Raw genomic sequence first — 21,472 nt, 5'->3', positions numbered from 1 at the left:
ATGAGGCCTCTGTCTATCTCTATGGGTCCTCTTCATCCTCAGGTGCTTCTTTGCTCTCCCTCGTCCGTTCCTTCTCTTTACTGCCCTTTCTCCCTCCTGTCCCTCTCCATCGGGGACCCTCTTCTCACTCTCCTCCTCTTCCTCCTTGTCCTTTTAATAATACGATCCGATGTGGTCTTCATCAGGTACCTGGGGAGGAAGAAGAAGCCTCACGGTGTGGTTGTCCAGCCTCCGTTCCTCCGGCCACAGCTCACTGACACCCAGCTGGCCGCTAAGGTCCTCGACAACGGTATCCATGGAGACCTCCACCGGGTATGACGCACAAAGACCCATACGCGCGCACGCACACACACACACACACACATTGCTCATCCTTGCTCTCAGCATTGAGAATGGTTAATGCTCTCCAGTTGCCACGGCACTGGTCTCTATAGTCTTTGACATTTATTCTATTAAATGTCTCTCTCTCCGTCTCTCGCTCTCCCTCTCTCTCTCACCCTCCCTCTCTCCCACCCTCCCTCTCTCCCTCTCTCCCACCCTCCCTCTCTCCCTCTCTCCATCTCTCTCCCACCCTCTCTCTCTCTCCATCTCTCTCCCACCCTCTCTCTATCTCCATCTCTCTCCCTCCATGTCTCTCTCTCCATCTCTCTCCCAACCTCTCTCTCTCCATCTCTCTCCCAACCTCTCTCTCTCCATCTCTCTCCCAACCTCTCTCTCTCCATCTCTCTCCCAACCTCTCTCTCTCCATCTCTCTCCCACCCTCTCTCTCTCTCCATCTCTCTCCCACCCTCTCTCTCTCTCCATCTCTCTCCCACCCTCTCTCTCTCTCCATCTCTCTCCCACCCTCTCTCTCTCTCCATCTCTCTCCCACCATCTCTCTCTCTCCATCTCTCTCCCACCCTCTCTCTCTCTCCATCTCTCTCCCACCCTCTCTCTCCATGTCTCTCTCCCACCCTCTCTCTCTCCATTTCTCTCCCACCCTCTCTCTCTCTCCATCTCTCTCCCACCCTCTCTCTCTCTCCATCTCTCTCCCACCCTCTCTCTCTCCATCTCTCTCCCACCCTCTCTCTCTCTCCATCTCTCTCCCACCCTCTCTCTTTCTCCATCTCTCTCCCACCCTCTCTCTCTCTCCATCTCTCTCCCACCTCTCTCTCCCACCCTCTCTCTCTCCATCTCTCTCCCACCCTCCCTCTCTCCCACCCTCCCTCCCACCATCTCTCTATGTCTCTCTTCCACCATCTCTCTCTCCCACTCTTCCACCCTCTCTCTCTCTGTCTCTCTCTCCCAATCTCTCTCTCCCACCCTCTCTCTCTCCATCTCTCTCCCACTCTCTCTCTCTCCATCTCTCTCCCACCCTCTCTCTCTCTCTCCATCTCTCCCACCCTCCCTCTCTCTGTCTCCCTCTCTCTCTCCATCTCTCCCACCCTCCCTCTCTCTCTCTCCGTCTCTCTCCCACCCTCCCTCTCTCCATCTCACCCACCCTCCCTCTCTCTCTCCGTCTCTCTCCCACCCTCCCTCTCTCTCACTCTCCATCTCTCTCCCACCCTCCCTCTCTCTCCGTCTCTCTCTCCCACCATCCCTCTCTCTCTCTCCGTCTCTCTCCCACCCTCCCTCTCTCTCTCTCTCCATCTCTCTCCCACCCTCCCTCTCTCTCTTTCTCCCACCCTCCCCCTCTCTCTCTCCGTCTCTCTCTCCCACCCTCCCCCTCTCTCTCTCCGTCTCTCTCTCCCACCCTCCCCCTCTCTCTCTCCCCCTCTCTCTCCCTCTATCTCACTCAGTCTAAAAGCAGTCTGGAGATGATGGAGAGTCAGTCGTGTGATGCGGAGCCTCCTCCTCCCCCCAAACCAGAGCTCAGGTACCCCGGCCTGTCCAGAGGCCACCAGGAACAACACACAGAGGGTACGTACACAAACACACGCTCAGTTCACCAGAGTTGTGTTCATTACTACTCAGTGTAGGAAAACGTTTCGCAACAGAGAAGGTAAACAAGCGTTTTCGGGTTGGGACAAGTTCAGGTTGTCCCTCTCTGTTTCCGTTTGTCTTCTTCCGTTTGGGGCCTAATGAACACGGCCCAGATTGTTGCTGTGAATGACGGTGTGCTATCATCAACTTACATTTAATTTTTGCCAGCTAAGTTTACGTACGATAACAATGACGTACCCCAAGTGAATTTATTTAAGGCTCTCACTCTTTTCCTCTCCCTCTCTCCACAGAGAGTAGTCTTCTGAGCAAAGCCCCGCCCACACCCACCATGTATAAGTACAGGCCGACCTATAGCAGCCCGGGAAAGAACCACACTGCCCTCACTCATGCCTACGCCAACCAGGTAACAAAACACCCACTGTCTTAATGCCAACCAGCTAGCTTGTGTGTCTCTGTGTGAGAGTGTGTGTGCGTCTGTGATTACATGTGTGTGCGTCTGTGATTACGTGTGTGTGCGTCTGTGTGATTACGTGTGAGAGTGTGTGACATGTGAGAGTGTGTGTGTCGCTGTGTGATTACGTGTGAGAGTGTGTGTGTGTGTCTCTGTGTGATTACGTGTGAGAGTGTGTGTGTGTCTCTGTGTGATTACGTGTAAGAGTGTGTGTGTGTGTGTGTGTCTGTGTGATTACGTGTGAGAGTGTGTGTGTGTGTGTGTGTGTGTGTGTGTGTGTGTGTGTGTGTGTGTGTGTGTGTGTGTGTGTGTGTGTCTCTGTGTGATTACGTGTGAGAGTGTGTGTGTGTCTCTGTGTGATTACGTGTGAGTGTGTGTGTGTCTCTGTGTGAGTGTGTGTGTGTCGCTGTGTGATTACGTGTGTGTGTGTCTCTGTGTGATTACGTGTGTGTGTGTGTGTGTCTCTGTGTGAGTGTGTGTGTGTCTCTGTGTGATTACGTGTGTGTGTGTCTCTGTGTGAGAGTGTGTGTGTGTGCGTCTGAAAGAGTATGTGCGTGCTGTGTGAGGTATGATCCATGTCAAACTAACACACACACACACACTGTTCTCTCTACTCTGGTAACACACACACACACACTGTTCTCTCTACTCCGGTAACACACACACACACACACACTGTTCTCTCTGACTCTGCTTAATATTTCACATATCAGGGTTCTCATTTGCTGCGTGCCTGTCTGTCTTTAATCGTTTTGATTTGTTCTGATTTGTTCATGCGTCTCTGTTTTTACTTGTGGCTTCTTTTCCCGCCTTTTGATTGGTTACTCAGTGGCTTTCAGTTGAACAGTATCAGTAAGTGAATGCAGGAGTATTTTTTTATTTCTTTTTTTCTTTAGTTTGAGTGTCTTTTCTTATGTCTTGTTACCCAACCTTGTGTGTCATCTTTTAGCCTGTAGCTTTCCCCACGCCGGTGCAGAAGAGATTCTCCCCAAGCAATTTCTCCTTGTAGAAAGATTTTGTGGTATCAAATCAAATTGATTTATAAAGCCCTTCTTACGTCAGCTGATATCTCAAAGTGCTGTACATAAACCCAGCCTAAAACCCCCCAAACAGCAAGCAATGCAGGTGGAGAGGCACGGTGGCTAGGAAAAACTCCCTATAAAGGCCAGAACCAAGGAAGAAACCTAGAGAGGAACCAGGCTATGAGAGGTGGCCAGTCCTCTTCTGGCTGTACTGGGTGGAGATTGTAACAGAACGTGGCCAAGATGTTCAAATGTTCATAAATGACCAGCATGGTCAAGTAATAATAATCACAGTAGCTGTCGAGGGTGCAACAAGTCAGCACCTCAGGAGTAAATGTTAGTTGGCTTTTCATAGCCGATCATTGAGAGTATCTCCACCGCTCCTGCTGTCTCTAGAGAGTTGAAAACAGCAGGTCTGGAACAGGTAGCACGTCCGGTGAACAGGTCAGGATTCCATACCGCAGGCAGACCAGTTGAAACTGGAGCAGCAGCACTGCCAGGTGAACTGGGGACAGCAAGGAGTCATCATGCCTGGTAGTCCTGAGTCATCATGCCTGGTAGTCCTGAGTCATCATGCCTGGTAGTCCTGAGTCATCATGCCTGGTAGTCCTGAGTCATCATGCCAGGTAGTCCTGAGTCATCATGCCTGGTAGTCCTGAGTCATCATGCCAGGTAGTCCTGAGTCATCATGCCTGGTAGTCCTGAGTCATCATGCCAGGTAGTCCTGAGTCATCATGCCTGGTAGTCCTGAGTCATCATGCCTGGTAGTCCTGAGTCATCATGCCAGGTAGTCCTGAGTCATCATGCCTGGTAGTCCTGAGTCATCATGCCTGGTAGTCCTGAGTCATCATGCCAGGTAGTCCTGAGTCATCATGCCTGGTAGTCCTGAGTCATCATGCCAGGTAGTCCTGAGTCATCATGCCTGGTAGTCCTGAGTCATCATGCCAGGTAGTCCTGAGTCATCATGCCTGGTAGTCCTGAGTCATCATGCCTGGTAGTCCTGAGTCATCATGCCAGGTAGTCCTGAGTCATCATGCCTGGTAGTCCTGAGTCATCATGCCTGGTAGTCCTGAGTCATCAGGCCAGGTAGTCCTGAGTCATCATGCCTGGTAGTCCTGAGTCATCATGCCTGGTAGTCCTGAGTCATCATGCCTGGTAGTCCTGAGTCATCATGCCTGGTAGTCCTGAGTCATCATGCCAGGTAGTCCTGAGTCATCATGCCAGGTAGTCCTGAGTCATCATGCCAGGTAGTCCTGAGTCATCATGCCAGGTAGTCCTGAGTCATCATGCCAGGTAGTCAGTCCTGAGTCATCATGCCAGGTAGTCAGTCCTGAGTCATCATGCCAGGTAGTCAGTCCTGAGTCATCATGCCAGGTAGTCCTGAGTCATCATGCCAGGTAGTCAGTCCTGAGTCATCATGCCAGGTAGTCCTGAGGCATGGTCCTAGGGCTCAGGTCCTCCACATTGTAACATATTGTATTTGGCCTATTTCCCATGTATGGTGTGTTTTCTATACGTCACACAATCTGACCATAATTCACTTACATCAATTCTGGAATCCCGGGTGGCGCAGCGGTTTAAGGCACTGCATCTCAGTGCTGGAGGCGTCACTACAGACCCTGGTTCGATCCCGGGCTGTGTCACAACCGGCCGTATCACACAGTGGACTGTCAATGGCCCAGCTGCTTTTTGACGTTTTCTCCACAAGAGGGCATCAAGGTGCACAGTCGAACAGGCAGAGCCTCACAAGCCTCCTTTCGGCTCAGTACAACAACAACCATGCCTACATCCCAAATGACACCCGATCCCCTATAACAGGGATGGGCAACTGGCCGCAGCAGGCCTTTTGAAGGGACCAGCAAAACAAATATTTATTTATTTTTTGGGGGGTGGAACTCAGTTTGGGTCTCAACTTACTGTTGAGAGTTAGAATAGTAGAATACACAAGGTGCAGTATCGTAATTTGGTCGTGCATCAGCAGTTTTTCTCTTGTTGTGTCAGTTACTGATAGTCAGTCATTTTTTTTTATTTTTTTTTTAGATTGCTAAGTTTGTATAGCGGCCAGCTATCTAAACTTGTTATCATGGTCGAATTCGATATCATATTAAAAACTGCAAACATTCCTCTACGCCCCATTGCAAAATGTGTAGAATTCAGTGGAGGCTGCTGAGGGGAGGACAGCTCATAATACTGTCTGGAACGGAGCCAATGGAATCACAAACCATGTGTTTGATCTATTGGATACCGTTCCACTGATTTCCCGCTCCGGCCATTAACATGAGCCCGTCCTCCCGAATGAAGGATGCCACCAACCACCTGTGGTAGAATTGCGCAAGCTTAGCTGCTGCCAAGGGGGGCTACGATAATGTTTTGGGGGTTGTATAGGTGCGCATACCCACCTGCAATTGCAAACACCATCCCTGCCTTATAAAGTGCACTACTTTTTGACCAGGTCCCCGATTGGCTCTGGTCATAAATAGTGTACTATGTAGGGGGTAGGGTGCCATTTGGGAAACAGCCCCCATGTGTCAGGAGCTCTTTATCAGGAGCAGGGAGAGGAGATAGTTGTTTTGCTCTGTTAACTCTGATTGCGTTATCTGTTAGCCGGGGCCCCAACCACATTCCATTTAATTCGCTCTTAGGGCTGAGTCACAAATGCCCCCCCCCCCCCCCCCCCCCCAGAGCCCTGATCAAAAGTAGTGCACTAAATGTGGACTAGGGTGCCATTTGAGACACAAGCTTGTTGTTTCACTGGGCAGACATGTCGCCCCCCCCCCAACCCCCATCCCACAGCCATCTGGCTACATGTACTGTGTGTGTGTGTTCAATTTTCTGTCCTGTGTTTTGTAAAGACAACATACTGTAACAGAAGCCACGTGGGCATTCTAAAAGCTCTAGGTCCCTATATTCTTCCCCCTTGCAGACCCCTTGTGTGTAGTGAATAGTGAAGCCTGTGCATCTGGTCTGAAAGAGTTGTTCCCTTGTTCAACCTGGTTTTTCCCACTGTGGTTTTATTGGTAGTGGCCTAGTGCTGTCTGTACATTTGGACATCCAATTCTCATTCCACTTTCCAGTGTGGGATTCAATGACAAGAAAAGAGTTAACACGGCTTTATCTTCTCTCCCTCTCCCCCCCCCTTCCTCCTCCTCTCTGGCTCTCTTCTTTCTCTTCATCTCTCCCTCCACCTCACTCTGTCTTTCTCTCTCTCACTCCCTGTGTCTCTCTCTCACTCCGTGTCTCTCTCTGTCTCTCTCTCTGTCTCTTTCTTTCTCTCTCTCTCTCTCTCTCTCTCTCTCTCTCTCTCTCTCTCTCTCTCGCTGTGTGTCTCTCTCGCTGTGTGTCTCTCTCGCTGTGTGTCTCTCTCGCTGTGTGTCTCTTTCTCTCTCTCTCTCTCTCTCTGTGTGTCTCTCTCTGTGTCTCTCTCTGTGTGTCTATCTCTGTGTCTCTCTCTCTGTGTATCTCTCTCTCTGTCTCTCTCTTTCTGTCTCTCTCTTTCTCTCTCTCTTTCTGTCTCTCTTTCTCTGTCTCTCTCTCTCTGTGTCTCTCTTTCTTTCTCTGTGTCTCTCTTTCTTTCTCTGTGTCTCTCTCTCTCTCTCCCCACCAGATGAGTCGAGGGGACAGTCTAAAGGAGTCGTCTTCTCTGCTCCAGTCCAGCCAGCAGCCTGGCTTCCGCTCTGAACCCAGCCTGGATGGGAGAGAGGCCCCAGGGGAGAGAGGGGGAGGAGGATTGGGAGGAGGATTGGGAGGAGGTGGAGACAGACCCGGAGGAGGGGGGTCAGTAGGGGGGGCACCAGGGTCAGGGGGTGGCGGTATCCCCGGTTACTCCCTCGGGGGACGTTCCTACCCCTCCTTTTCAGACCCAACGGTTCTATCTTCCGGTGGAGGGGGAGGGGCTTCCCGTTCTTCCAGCGTGCGTTCTGGCTCCGCCCACAATGCGGCCCACATCTCCGAGGCTACGACCTCCACGAGCTATAAGAGCCTGGCCAATCAGACGCCTCCTCCGCGCAATGGCAGCCTATCGTATGACAGTCTGCTCACGCCCTCCGAGAGCCCCGACTTTGAGTCAGCCGCACCCGACATGTCGCCTGGGCGCCACCGTACCCCCGCCCCGCCCCCCGTCCTGGGCTACTCCTCCCCCTACCTGTCGGCCCAACTCAGCCAGCAGAGAGACGCAGAGCTCCACCAGCCCTCCGCCTCTTCCGTAGCCCTCCTTTCCTCCCCACACCGCGCTCACTATCTCCGCACCTCCTCCTCCCCCCCTCCTCCCCCTGAGAGGGAGCGACTCCTCCAGGAATCGCACTCCCACTCCCACCACTCTCAGCCCCCTCCCTCCTCCTCGGCCCCCCAACCCCCCCACCCACACCACCACCACCACAGCAGCCACAGCTCCAGACCCCCCCGCTTCTCCCGGCCCCCGCTCCTGTCCGACTCGGCCGCCCCCCACCACTACCCGTACCGCACCCGGTCCACGGACACCCCCCTGGCCCCCTCCACACACCCCCCGCGCTCCCCCCACCCCCCGCCGCTGGGGAAGTCTCTGTCGTACTCTTCGGCGGCGGCGGCGGAGATGCAGTACCGGATGGTGCGCAAGGCGTCGGCCGGAGGGGGAGGGGGAGGGGGGGGCGGGATCCAGGCACCTAAGTGAGTAACGGCTCTGCTCTTCACTGACTGACTGCAGCCCGCTGCCTCCTTCTTCTCCTCCTTCTCTTCCTCCTCTTCTTCCTCCTCCTCCCAGGCTCCTGTGAGTTCCTTTACCTCCCCCCCCCTGTTGTCTGTTTTCCACTCGTCTGTAGAGTCGGTGCTTCTTCTCTTCACTGCTTCTGTTTTCTTTTCTTTCTTTTTCAGTTCCAAATGGCACCTTATTGCCTATGGAGTGCACTACTTTTGACCGCGGCTCTGGTGAGAAGTAGTGCACTCTAGGGAATATGTTGCCATTTGGTACGCGCCCGTTTTGTCTTGGAAACGGTCTGTTTCCAGCTACTGCAGTTGTTCCATTTAGTCGTTGTCTGTCCCTTACTGCCTCTCCCCATCACCTGTCCTGGTTCCCTTTGTTATGTGACGGGTGTAAAGACTGTCCAGGTCTCTGCCATGAAACATGTTGCTGTGTCACAATACATGACATATTATGCAATGACTTGCTATTCCCTATATGGTGTACTACCGTTGACCAGTTTCTGGTCCGAAGGCGCAGCATTTAGGGAACCGAGGGATGCAGGCAGTCCATGTTTTCTTTCGTCTCAAAGTGCATTTTGTCCTCCGTTGATCGTGGTTGTGTTATCGATGTAGTTGTGGATGTGTTTCATCTTCCTCCGTGTGTGTGTTACCGTTGTCCAGCATGAAGTCCCTCTGTTTGACTATAGGATTACAGTGGACGATACCTGTAATGTACCAGCCCTTGGTCACCCCTGCATGATGTGGACATATCCTATTGATTGATTATGAATGCTTCCACAATGGCACACTATTCCCTATAGTGAATAGGGGCTTTTTTGGGGGGCCCTGGTGAAAAGTAGTACACTATATAGGGGATAGGGTGCCATTTAGTACACACACTACGAGTGTGTGCTCTTTCTCTCCAACGTCTTAACTAATCCTTCTTTCCCTCCCATCTCTCGTTCTCTCTATCCAGGGACGAGATTCAGATGAAGTTGCTCAGCCGGACGAACGGGCAGCCCAGGTCCTCCCTTTCCTCCTCAGGCTCCACCCCTTCCTCCCCCTCTCACCCAATCAGCATGTCCACTCGCCCCGGACAGGCCTATCCCAGCCCTGGAAACACCCAGAGCCCCGCCCACAAGCTGGGGGGCGGGGTGAAGAAGGTGACGGGCGTCGGCGGGACCACCTATGAGATTTCAGTCTGAGTTTGACGGGCGGCCACTCCGACTAATGGTGTCAGGCGTTGGAGGGGTCAGAGATGGACTGATGATATTTCTGCCTCTCGGACCCTTCAGGAGAGAGGAAAGCTTTTAATGAACAGACGTTTTAAAAGTTGCTCTTCTTCCAAATGCGATGGACTCCGGACTTCCTCTCTCGTTCAGAGACCTCCAGTCAAGGAACTACAGAACTAATCAGGAGGAAGTTGTTTAACCAGTCACATTCAAGAACACAATGCACCATTATGACATGGTGGGCGTATGGGCCAAGGGATCCAATTATACCCCTTAAGAGGCGGGACTCTTTGACAATCCACCAATTTCTGGGCGGGTTGAACTCTGTGGGAATGATTGAGTGACAGTTATGACTAGGTTTGCCTTTTATTGGATAAAACAAGGAAGATCAATATGGCTGCGTTTACACAGGCAGCTGGATTCTGATCTTCTTTTTTTTACCAATCAGATCAGCTCTGAAAAAGAGCTGATGTAAAAGGATCTGATTGAGCAAAATATATCTTAATTGGGCTGCCTGTCCAGTCCTTTTTTTAAAGAAAAGAAATGTACTTTCATTCATAAATGTGTAATGATTAATTATCTGTACAGAATTATATGGTTTGGAATTTATGGTGATTTCCTCCAATCAGTGGCATTTAAAGGTTACAGCGGCACGCTCTGGCCACTATTGACCACTGTGATTGGCTAGTGATCTCGCTGCCATTCTCTCTCGACCAATCCGAAATGGAGATGCTAAACTGTAGTAGACGGCAGGGTCATTGGTGGAGTTTGTTTTGCCCGGCTCAGTGCCCCGGGTGGGTGGAGATTTCACTTAAGGACCAATGGAATGGTTAAAAAATATATATATCGCTGGGTCTGTACTTTTAAAGATGGAGCGGCCTTTTCTAAACAAACCTTGGAGCAATGGCCTTGAAAATCAAGGCGAGAAGTGTTTTTTATTTTACATATTTAATTTCAAAATGTTATTTTATATGAATTTCTCATATATATATATATATATATATGTTGATAAGATCAAGATTTTTTTGAATGGCCTGATAGGGTTTTTCTGGTTTTTGTTAATTTCAGAATTGTAACCAAAACAGGGGAAAACTGTTGGACATTTGGACAACTTGGACATTTCTAACTGGCTAACAAGTGCCGCGTTTAACCAGTTAGCAAGTCGAAAATGTCAGTTTCCTAGTTCCCGAATTAGCGCTCGAGCGCGGCTCAGTTGTATTGATGGCTGCACCAGCCAATCTGAGGCTGAGTTTTGAGTCTTCAGCCAAAGAGAGTAGCTGGACAATGTTATATGGTTCAGCTAATGGGAACCAATGTATATGATAAAAGGCGATGTAGCATTTTAAAGTCCTTTGATACACAGTAAACCACTCGACTTCTCGTGGGGCATATTTCAGAGACAAGTTATCGTTGTACCTTCTGAGCTTTGTAATAATTTGTCTGAAATGGCACCCTATTCACTATATAGTGCACCACTTTTGACCAGGACCTATAAGGAATAGGGAGCCAAAACACACACAACCAATGTTTCGTTTTATTGATCGAGATAATGACGTCTCCGGTTGCCACTAGCTGACCTATCTGGAAACTAGCGAGGGTCACATGCTTTGCCGTGACCAATCCGTAGAGAGCAAGAGATTCATTTCAGCCTACTCTTTTATTCGTTAACGGTTAAACCAATGAGATGAACAGCTGAAAAAAAAGTCAGTAACATCCTTTTTATATTTATTTTTTACTTTCCTTTGCAAGATTTTTAGGACAATTTACAGGGCATTGCTATAAACCGACAATTTGTTTGACCAGTCAGGAGCGTAGAATGACTAAATGAGCACGTCGCCCAATAAGGTAAAGACGTTTGACTGCCATCAGGAACAGCCAATGCCCTTGCAGACGATGTTTAGACAAGTACGAGCCCGGGAGTTTTGAAATAAAAATAAATGAAAAGATATGTACTATATAGCTGTGTGTGGGCGTGTGCGTCTGTGAGTGTGTGTTTGAGCATTGATAATAAAGTATTTAAATCCAAAGGCAGTGTGCTTTGTTCTGCTTGTAGTTGAAGTTTGTCTGGTAATGCAGAACACAGGCTACTTACGACACATTCAGAGTAGAACTTTGAGCTGGACCGCAGGTTTCCACAGCGGTTATGAATAGATAATGTAAGGTTACTTAAATCGGTCAGTTACAGTAGATTTTCATGCACCTCACAACATTTCTTCCACACAATATATAGTGGGGGCAGAGATTGAGTGTGGGGTTGAGAGGAAACCGCCACTGATGGAGCTCAAAGCTTCATGTCTCTCCGTAACTCTTAAATGCCGTCACTACCACAATGTATCAGGTGGTGCCAAAATGCAGGTTGTGATTTAAGCCACCCGGTGGCACCATAACGTTCATGTTACAAAGACGCTTATGTGATTATATTACTGTTGCGCGATTTAAAATGTAAATTAGACTGAATTTAATAATGTACTTTTATTGCATTAAAAAAAAGTCAGACGCCCCTAGGGGTTTCCATATCAAGCAGGAGGCAGATTCACACTTACACAGAATCAATCGACACATTCTGAACGCAACGTGGAGACAGCAGGATTCTACAGTAACCAAGGGAATGTCAAACGGGTCAAATGTTCTGCTACTTCACCTCAATTTACACAATTCTCTCTGCACTGGTGTAAAAATGTGTTTAGTCAACAATTCACAAAATGACAACTGAGTTAAAAAAAAGTGTTTAGACAGAAGCCAGCCCTGAAATGGGATCTTTTGAAAGTAAAAATGTAATTCTACCTATTGCCAGGACAACAAAAAAACACTGGTCCAGTTCTCACATGGAATTAGCATTAATAGCCAAACGCTCTCCATCCTCATCTTTCCCTTCAGCATCATCTTGAACTGAAAACTATGATGAGGTGACAAAATAACTCACAAACCACTTATGGAAGGAAAAAAACAAACAAAAACACTTGCTAATATCTTTTTCTAAATTCCCTCTCAAAGACAGCATTTTGGGACAGAGGCCGTGGTTCATATATACACACACACCCCCTACCTTATCATTATGGACCCAGTTGGAGGTAGGTAGATGGCGTGAAATGTTTGACCATGGCTTAGCCAATAGAGTAGACATGCAGCAAAGAGCCTTTGACAGCAATTTGCTAATGAAGGAGACATTTGAGCCAATGCCTGGCGCGTTGGTCCAATATGAAACATTGCCAGATCAATGGCACCATATCACTACTTGACTAGTGCACTACAAAAGGGAATCGGTTGCCACTTCCGAACAAAAGCCAAAGTAACTTCCGTTCAATGGGTGCACGCAATTTGGCCACACCAAGCATGGCCTGGACAGAGTGTAAATTCACTCTCATATCCCAAATGGGACAAAGTTCTAAATCGAGTGAAACACTATGAACGGAGTGTATCGTTGTAGTTTGCCAAGATTAAGCCCAAATCAAATGCACTAAAATTGTTTAAGTCATAAAGTACACCCTTTTCCCTATATTAGTGCACTACTTTGTAGTATTGCACTGTATTAGATAATAGAATGCCATTTGGGACGCACCCAATGATGAGCATAGAGGTCCTCCAGGGAACTGGTGGAAAGATCAACATAACTGTCATAAGTGCGATGGAGAGACGTAAAAAATCGAACCGTACAGTGTAGATTTAAATGAGTTAATATTGAGTTAATCATCATAATACAATTATTTTGCAACTCAAATCTTGTTGCATACAGTATATAGCAAAACAATAAAAAGGACTCATAACAATCATGTTTGTTCCCTCGATCAAACAGCACACCCCCTCCGGCATCAGCATAACGCCACCTAGTCCCATTGAGACGCCACGCCGTTCTTCAGAGGCCGCGAACCCCGACAATTCTATTTGTCCTTCTTGGTCTCCGTCTCCTCCTCCTGGGCGTCGACCTCGGGCTCCTCCTCTTCGGGCACGGGTGGGAACTGGGATTCGTTGATCTTGTCGCCCCGTTCTCCCTTGGATTTGTTGAGTTTCTTGGACTTCTGGTAGAGCTCGTTCAGGTTGAACTCCCGGATGATGTTCTCCTGTTGAGAGCGAGAGAGAAAGAGAGCGTGTGCATGTCAGAGTTCCCGGACATTTAAACCGGCAGCATTATTTCCATTTACAGGACATTTGAGAAATTGACGGGACGTATATCCATTGGGTGCTTCACCGTCCACACGCGGCGCTCAGAAAAGACAGAAATCACATTTTGAATATGGTCGTTCATATTAACAGAACATGCAAGTTGAAGACGCCACGAGAGGTCCTTCTTACCCGAATTCTGATGGGCACTGAGGATGTTAGAACGACAGAGAGACGGGTAACGAACAGCAGAATCACTAGCCTACGTCAAGCTACTGTCCCGCATAGCAGAAAAGTTGACCTATTCTATTAAAAATCACCTTGTCGAGAAAGAATTAACCTATTCCAAAACAGACTCGGGGACAGTAAGATCCCAAATTCATACAACCAGTAAGCCTAGGCTAAGTTTAAGCAATGAGTCCGATGCAACTGATCAGAACGTTTGGCACAAAACGTTGATCAACTATTATATTTCTTTACATTTGAAGCGCAGCGATGCACACGAGGCATTTCCACACAAATGCTTGTTCCACAATGCAATTAGAGGGGAAAACACAGTCGTCAAAAGGGCACCGCACCGTTTCATGTGACGGAGATGGAAAAATGTAGAAAGGGGGGAGGGGGATCTAATATCCAACAACTAGCTTTGGGTTGCTAACACGACCAGGATTTTGCCTTTGGCTACTGGTCAATGAAAGAATGTTGATATAAAATAATTGCCTCCACAAATATGGTCTGACTTTGACTAGGCTACTTTTGAAGCAAGGTCAGACATGCCTCAATATGCATTAAAGTGTTCAGGTTTCGATTAAGCATACGTTTTCAAAAAAATGCATACTGCCTCCAGCTTATTGCAAAGTGGTGTGCGACGCACTTAAAAGCACGACCTTCCATTGCCCATTTATGCATTCGCTGTTTGAGATGCTGTGGCAGCAGCTCTCGCCGTGTCCGACAGATTTTTCAACTCAAAGGCTCTGCATCCTATACGCATGTGATAAAATACACAATGAATATACTGTACACCAAGTTATGCAAATTAACTTAGAAGTATGCCCAGTCTACTGGTATTTCCATCAATGAATAGGCTAAAAATAATTATTTCGCAATGGGATTTTTCCCTCTGGTGACAATTTTATTAATCTGCTTTTCTATTCATTTACCTTTTTTTTTTTTTTATTGGCTAAAACACTGCCATTATCAGCTAACGGAGACCCTGGTGTGTGTGTGTTCTGCTCTGAAGCCACTCGTCTCACCTCAGTGAAGCTCCAGGACACGGCCCTACACTTCTTGTCCACCTGGGGGCGTCTCATCACCTCCTTGCCCCCCTGGAACAGCACCAGCGAGGGCAGCTGCTTGGAGAGGGGAGAGGTACTCACCTTGTACCTGGATAAGAGGGATGGAGGAAGGGAAGCTATTAAGAAAAACAGTGTTTCAAATCATAGCCGTCCAATCAGAACGCTACTTCACTAAAAAAAATATAATCTACCCGCAGAGGAGGAGGAAAGAGGGCGAATGAGAAAAGGGACCTACTTCTTAGACACGTCTCCATACCGCCCGATGTCCACCTTCCCAAACTTGAGCCCAGCACAGTTATACCTGTAACCATGAGAGAAAACCCATCAATTTCCCAACAAACACAGCAATAGCATTACCACCATTACCACTGACATGTGGGAGCTTTGTTTGTTCTCCCAAGTTGATGCGCAAGAGAACAAACGTTCAGATTATGTTCGAGCCTCGGGTTGGACAGTGAAACGCACACGCTGGCACCTGCAGGCGACGTGCAGATGTTTCATTTCTCTCTCATTCCGTCATGGCTGAAGCCAGTGCCAATTCATCCAATTCATGTGTCCAGGTTAAAACGTGGGACGTCCCTCATTATAAACAAACAGTTGGTTAAATTCATGGTTAACGCACCACTTTCACATCTATTTCGTAGCGATTTAATAGACGAAACGTCATTGAACTCGGCTGTATGTTGACATGCAATTCATAACTTATATTTTATCCGGGTACCACCAGTAGTAGTAGGCCAACCGAGACGGAATACGTTTGAAGCGATGACGCGCCACCGAGGAACAGCTAGGACGCTGAGCAAAGTATCTCGCCAGTGGCACGCACACACATCGTGTCGGGGGTTTTCGTGGCCGCCAGACGAGACAGTCGAAGGAGGATGCGGTGAGCGAAGTTACTGGGCTCAAATTTGACCAAGCTTGATCGACATAGATTTAGATGCATCTAATTGGGCATGTTATAAATGACATTTTTTCCATTTTGATGATGATAGGCTATAGTCTATGGCTGGACTTATGTATTTGTTTCCAATGCTACGTTCATTAGGCAGACCCTCTTTCTACAAGGCCTACTCATATTAGTATGGATATTTTGTTAGCGCCTATAGGCTATAGAGATGCATTCAGGTAATGAACTCATTATTACATGTCAACATTTTTTTAAATAGTCCACTCTATTACCCTATTCATCACATTAAATTACAAGATTGGATTGCACTTTTTTTTTTAAATCAGGAATAATGAAACTGTCACAAGCAATACCTCCCATCGCGTTTCATTTCTCATGGTTATGACACTATCTGCATTATTTGAAAGAAAAACAATAGTGTAGGTTTTCCCATGGAATAATCTAACTCTTGAAGCCTAGAGCCTGCACAAAGTGCCTAGGACACGGTGGCAAAGTATTGTTATTGCTTATAACCACTTAATGTCATTTAATTATTTTATTCTGCTCGCTCGCCTCACTTTTCTGAGGGGGGGGATCCATTAAACAGTGAATCAATTTTGTCTGGCCTAATAGGGACATATGAGATGGTCTGTTGTGACACAATTCAGGAGAGGATAGTAGATTGAAGCCAAGGATTTATGACGCAATGCATTAAAATGGCAGCTTTTGTCGTGTAGAGTGAAGATTAGTTGTCGTCTTACTTGAGGGAGAGGTCTGCGTAGACGGCGGCAAAGGACTGACACTCTGGGGACCAGTTCGCGAAGAACTCGACGATCCACGTCACTCTATTGTCCCTCTCCAACTCGTCCTGCAAACCCCGGGGCCACAAGTCAGCCATCGATTTCACTAAACGTTACATTTCAATCGATAGAAAATGTGCTCCGTGTGTCCATTTTGAAATGACATGATAAAAACACACTTTCAACTGAAATGTCAATAACAATCTAACTGGTGTCATCTTCTGCGATCATGTGAAAGTATGATTTGTGATACACCCATCTGTGCTATTTTCTCTCTATAACACATCATTACTATGGCAATGGTAATATGGTCCGTTACAGTAGAGCCTTAAGAGGTACTCTATGGTACTCACGTCTATGGTCTTGTCACTGAAGTACTTGATGTACTCTGGGCCCATGTAGAGAGGAGGCTTACAGGTCATCAGGAACACTGGAACACAAAATCAGCCAGTCAGTGAGCAGAAGGATGGGTAACGAGCCAATCAGAGGGCCGAATGAGGGGTCATCAGGTTATAGGTCATGTTATCTAACCAGGCATTTACCGGTTTAATTAATTACCACAACAGTAGAGGAGTGTGTGTGTGTGTGTGTATCCATGTATGTACAGTTGAAGTCGGAAGTTTACATACACCTTCGCCAAATTCATTTAAACTCAGTTTCACAATTCCTGACAATTTAATCCTTGTAAAAAAATCCCTGTCTTAGGTCAGTTAGGATCACCACGTTATTTTAAGAATGTGAAATGTCAGAATAATAGTAGAGAGAATTAATTATTTCAGCTTTTATTTCTTTCATCACATTCCCAGGGGGTCAGAAGTTCACATACACTCAATTAGTATTTGGTAGCATTGCCTTTAAATTGTTTCATTAACTTGGGTCAAACATTTTGGCTAGCCTTCCACAAGCTTCCCACAATAAATTGGGTGAATTTTGGCCCATTCCTCCTGACAGAGCTGGTGTAACGGAGTCAGGTTTATAGGCCTCCTTGCTTTTCAGTTCTGCCCACAAATGTTCTATAGGATTGAGGTCAGGGCTTTGTGATGGCCACTCCAATACCTTGACTTTGTTGCCCTTAAGCCATTTTGCCACAACTTTGGAAGTATGCTTGGGGCCATTGTCTATTTGGAAGACCCATTATGTAACCAAGCTTTAACTTGATGTCTTGAGATGTTGCTTCAATAAGTCCACATAATTTCCATTCCTCATGATGCCATCTATTTTGTGAAGTCCACCAGTCCCTCCTGCAGCAAAGCACCCCCACAACATGATGCTGCCACCCCTGTGCTTCATTCACAGTTGGGATGGTATTCTTTGGCTTGGAAGCCTCCCCCTTTTTCCTCTAAACATAATGGTCATTATGGCCAAACAGTTATATTTTTGCTTCATCAGACAAGAGGACAAAAAAAGTACAATCTTTGTCCCCATGTGCAGTTGCAAACCGTAGTCTGTTTTTTTATGGTGGTTTTGGAGCAGTGGATTCTTCCTAGCTGAGCAGCCTTTCAGGTTATGTTGCTATAGGACTCGTTTTACTGTGGATACAGATACATTTACATTTAAGTCATTTAGCAGACGCTCTTATCCAGAGCGACTTACAAATACTTTGTACCCGTTTCCTCCAGCATCTTCAGAAGGTCCTTTGCTGTTGTTCCCGGGATTGATTTATACTTTAATCTCTAGGAGACAGAACGTGTCTCCTTCCTGAGCGGTATGACAGCTGCATGGTCCCATGGTGTTTATACTTGCATACTATTGTTTGTACAGATAAACGTGGTACCTTCACATGTTTGGAAATTGCTCCCAAGGATGAACCAGACTTGTGGAGGTCAACAATTTTTTTTCTGAGGTCTTGGCTGATTTCTTTTGATTTTCCTATGATGTCAAGCAAAGAGGCACTGAGTTTGAAGGTAGGCCTTGAAATACATCAGCTACACCTCCAATTGACTCAGATGATGTCAATTAGCCTATCAGAAGCTTCTAAAACCATGACATAATTTCCTGGAATTTTCCAAGCTGTTTAAAGGTACAGTCAACTTAATGTATGTAAACATCTGACACACTGGAATTGTGATACAGTGAATTATAAGTGAAATAATCTGTCTGTAACCAATTGTTGGAAAAATTACTTGTGTCATGAACAAAGTCGACTTGCCAAAACTATAGTTTGTTAACAAGAAATTTGTGGAGTGGTAGAAAAACGAGTTTTAATGACTCCAACCTAAGGGTATGTTAAACTTCAGACTTCAACTGTATGTGTGTGTATGTATAAACAAAGTGTGTATGTATGCACACCTTGTGTAGTACAAGTGTGTGTACTGACCGATGCAGAGGGTGAGGTAGAGCAGGCCCATGCGGATGTCCAGTCTGAAGAAGAGGATAACGTTGGCCACCTTACTGAACAGAATGATGTTCCCCACATGCTGTTCCACCGTTACTGAGACAACGAGAGATGGAGAGGTGGGGTTAAATCGAGTAAAACAACAGTTCTATGCAATTCTATTGCATAGAATACGGACAATTTGAAGGTTGAGGACAATAGTGCACGTGGGGAAGAGGAAACAAAGATGATAACATTGACAAAGAGCAATAACATTGAGAGAGAACAGATGGGAATAGAAGACTAGAACAAACAGTTTTGTAAAACCATAGAGTGATAAAGGAGTGATGTGAAAAAAAAGTGATTAGTGTAGAAACTATTTGGAGTCTGAGACAGAGGGACAGTTTGTAGTTGAGGCCTAACAAGTGAGGGATTCACTTTAGGGAGGAGGGAGAGACAGGCAGATGAAAGACCAAGGGAGTGCCAACAACAGGGCTAACGTAACGTAAACATCACAAGGTCAACAGACATTTCTTCCTATGAACGATCTATTAAAACAGTCCGTTTACAACACTAAACTATTCATTTAAATAGGGCTGTGTGGACAAGACATTTGCCATAGCAGATTGGTTGAATACCTACAACAATAACATCAATATACAGCAGTAACCCAGAACAAACGAAAAAACGTTAGCTTTACACTAAAAGAGTTGTTCAGACAAAGTTGGTCTGAAATGTTATCCTTGTGGATACAAAGGTGAAACTTCGCTAGCAATGTGTGTGGGTACTTCTTGTTTTACTGAAATGGTAACCATCATGTAAAACAAAAATGTCTGCCTGCTGAAGGAGACCCATAGCTCCAACTGAGGAGCTGTTTCCAATAGATACAACAGCTTCAAAATTGTCTATATCATAAACATTAAAATTAGCTTTTTTTTGTTCTTCATTTAAGTTTAGGGATAGGCATAAGGTTGGCAACGTGGTTAAGGTTAAAATCAGATTTTAAGAAGATAAATTGTAGAAATATGCAGGGTTTATGACCTCAGCCACCCAAGCCACACTCTGTTCTCCCCACTTCCATCATGGCAAAAAAACTGACGACCAATAGCATCTACCCCCAGACCATCAGGCTGCTGAATGTGACCCTGTGCATGTGACTAATAAACTCTAAAACCCTATGTGGCTAGTGATGGGAGAGGGGGCAGTTTTCTAATGGTTAAACACAGGTGGGTACAACTCTGCTAATGATTAACCTGGTTCAGGGCTGATACTTACTAGCTCTTCTGTTTTTCATCATGACGATGGCACTGAGGAACATAAGAATCTCCACTTCTCTCTGTGGAACATGATAACAGAGTAAACATACAGTTTATAAAAGGTAAGTAGCAGGCAGGAGATGAGACAGAACCGCGCAAAGGGTGAATGCAGTCTGAATGCATCCACCTTGTGAGCTCGGGATTCGATCCAGCAACCTTCCGGTTACTGGCCCAACGCTGTAACCACTAGGCTACCTGCGGCTCCAGTACTAGCTAGGAGGCTAAACAAGGCCTGCCACTAACTCCAGCATTGCCGGTGTCATCCTGTTGTTTTTGGGGTGGTTTTGGTGCATGCACTCATGGTGGCAATGGCACTTTCTGCCCGAAAAAAAAAATCAAGGCCCTAGTAGCCTAGTATCAGAGGAGGTTCGCACCTGCTAACTCCCCAGTATATTCACCCTTTGCGCGGTTCTGTCTCATCACCTGCCTGCTACTTTCCGATCTCGGTTCGGGTTACAGTCTATATCACTTTTCAATGTCGAACCCAGGCCAACTCCCATCGGATTGCAATGGCCATTTATGTAGCTAGCGTCAGATAGCTAACGGAACACCCCACTCTGTCATCACATTTAGCATAGGATGGCTACGTTAACTAGCTCGTTGTCAATCTAACGTATCTCTATATTTTTCAATCCCAATTTGTTACACCATCCAATACTGACCCAGTCAAAATCGCAGGGATTGCCATCCTCTCGTTGTGTCGAAAGATGTTCGCAGATGCCTGGCGTCTTACGGATCATGAGAAACCCGATTGACATGAACAGAGACGCGACATAGTATGGCTTTAGCAGCCACTTGTACACCTGCGGCAAGTGGTAGAGGAATGCGAGGAGTGGTGTTAGCAACGCCATTTTCTAATTTAGATATACAAATAAAATAGCCGGAGAAGATGAGGCCGCCTGGAGCAATGCGAAACTCGTCGTGATGCGACTCGCAGGATAGATTTCCAGTCGGCCAATGCAAATTAAAGGGGAGGAAGGATGGTGCGGAGGTCACTGCGGACGAATCCTTGGAAATGGTCCCGCCTCCTTTGTGAAATGCTGGTGATTGGCCAGTTGAAAAAAATCAAAGGAACGATGATTGGTATACATTTTGCAAAAGAGGAAGGACTAATGAAAGACCAGGCTCCTCCCGTTTCTTCATATGGGGAAAAAATTGCCTTTTTGGAAATACTTTGTACGTACAGGGCTTGTTCAACCCTACAGCCGACAGTGGAGGCGACTGCCTACTGACTCCCCCAGTGGTGGGAAAACTACCCAAAGTCATACTTGAGTAAAAGTATTGATACCTTAATAGAAAGTTACTCAAGTAAAAGTCAGCCAGTAAAATGCTACTTGAGTAAAAGTCTAAGTGTATTTGTTTTTAAATAATCTTAAGTATCAAAAGCAAATGTAATTGCTGAAATATACTTAAGTATCAAAAGTAAAAGTATAAATAATTTTAAATGTCTTATCTTAAGCAAAGCAGAGGACACCATTTTAT

General features: G+C 46.6%; 2 protein-coding genes across 2 annotated transcripts in view; one reads left to right on the top strand and one right to left on the bottom strand.

Annotated features, from left to right (window-relative positions):
• The window catches only part of LOC135507763 (palmitoyltransferase ZDHHC5-A-like), a 57,176-nt gene extending 45,868 nt beyond the window's left edge, over positions 1–11,308 (top strand). Inside the window, exons 8-12 of the mRNA XM_064927393.1 lie at positions 186–312; positions 1,779–1,899; positions 2,214–2,326; positions 7,001–8,037; positions 9,026–11,308. Of these exons, the coding sequence (XP_064783465.1) occupies positions 186–312; positions 1,779–1,899; positions 2,214–2,326; positions 7,001–8,037; positions 9,026–9,254 (1,627 nt within the window). The 3' untranslated portion in view covers positions 9,255–11,308. The remainder of the gene's footprint in view (positions 1–185; positions 313–1,778; positions 1,900–2,213; positions 2,327–7,000; positions 8,038–9,025) is intronic.
• A 426-nt stretch (positions 11,309–11,734) lies between these two features.
• LOC135507764 (thioredoxin-related transmembrane protein 2-B) lies at positions 11,735–21,005 on the bottom strand. The gene is made up of 8 exons (XM_064927394.1): positions 20,653–21,005; positions 19,950–20,010; positions 18,678–18,791; positions 16,714–16,790; positions 16,322–16,428; positions 14,910–14,975; positions 14,633–14,762; positions 11,735–13,339 (listed from the first exon to the last, which is right to left on the bottom strand). Exons 1-8 carry the CDS (start codon positions 20,839–20,841, stop codon positions 13,160–13,162), a joined length of 924 nt encoding a protein of 307 aa, XP_064783466.1. The 5' UTR covers positions 20,842–21,005; the 3' UTR covers positions 11,735–13,159.
• Between the last annotated feature and the right edge of the window lie 467 nt (positions 21,006–21,472).

The sequence above is a fragment of the Oncorhynchus masou genome, chromosome 21 (genome assembly GCF_036934945.1).
Source record: "Oncorhynchus masou masou isolate Uvic2021 chromosome 21, UVic_Omas_1.1, whole genome shotgun sequence".
NCBI lineage: Eukaryota > Metazoa > Chordata > Actinopteri > Salmoniformes > Salmonidae > Oncorhynchus > Oncorhynchus masou.
This window is presented reverse-complemented; position numbering and strand designations above follow the sequence as displayed.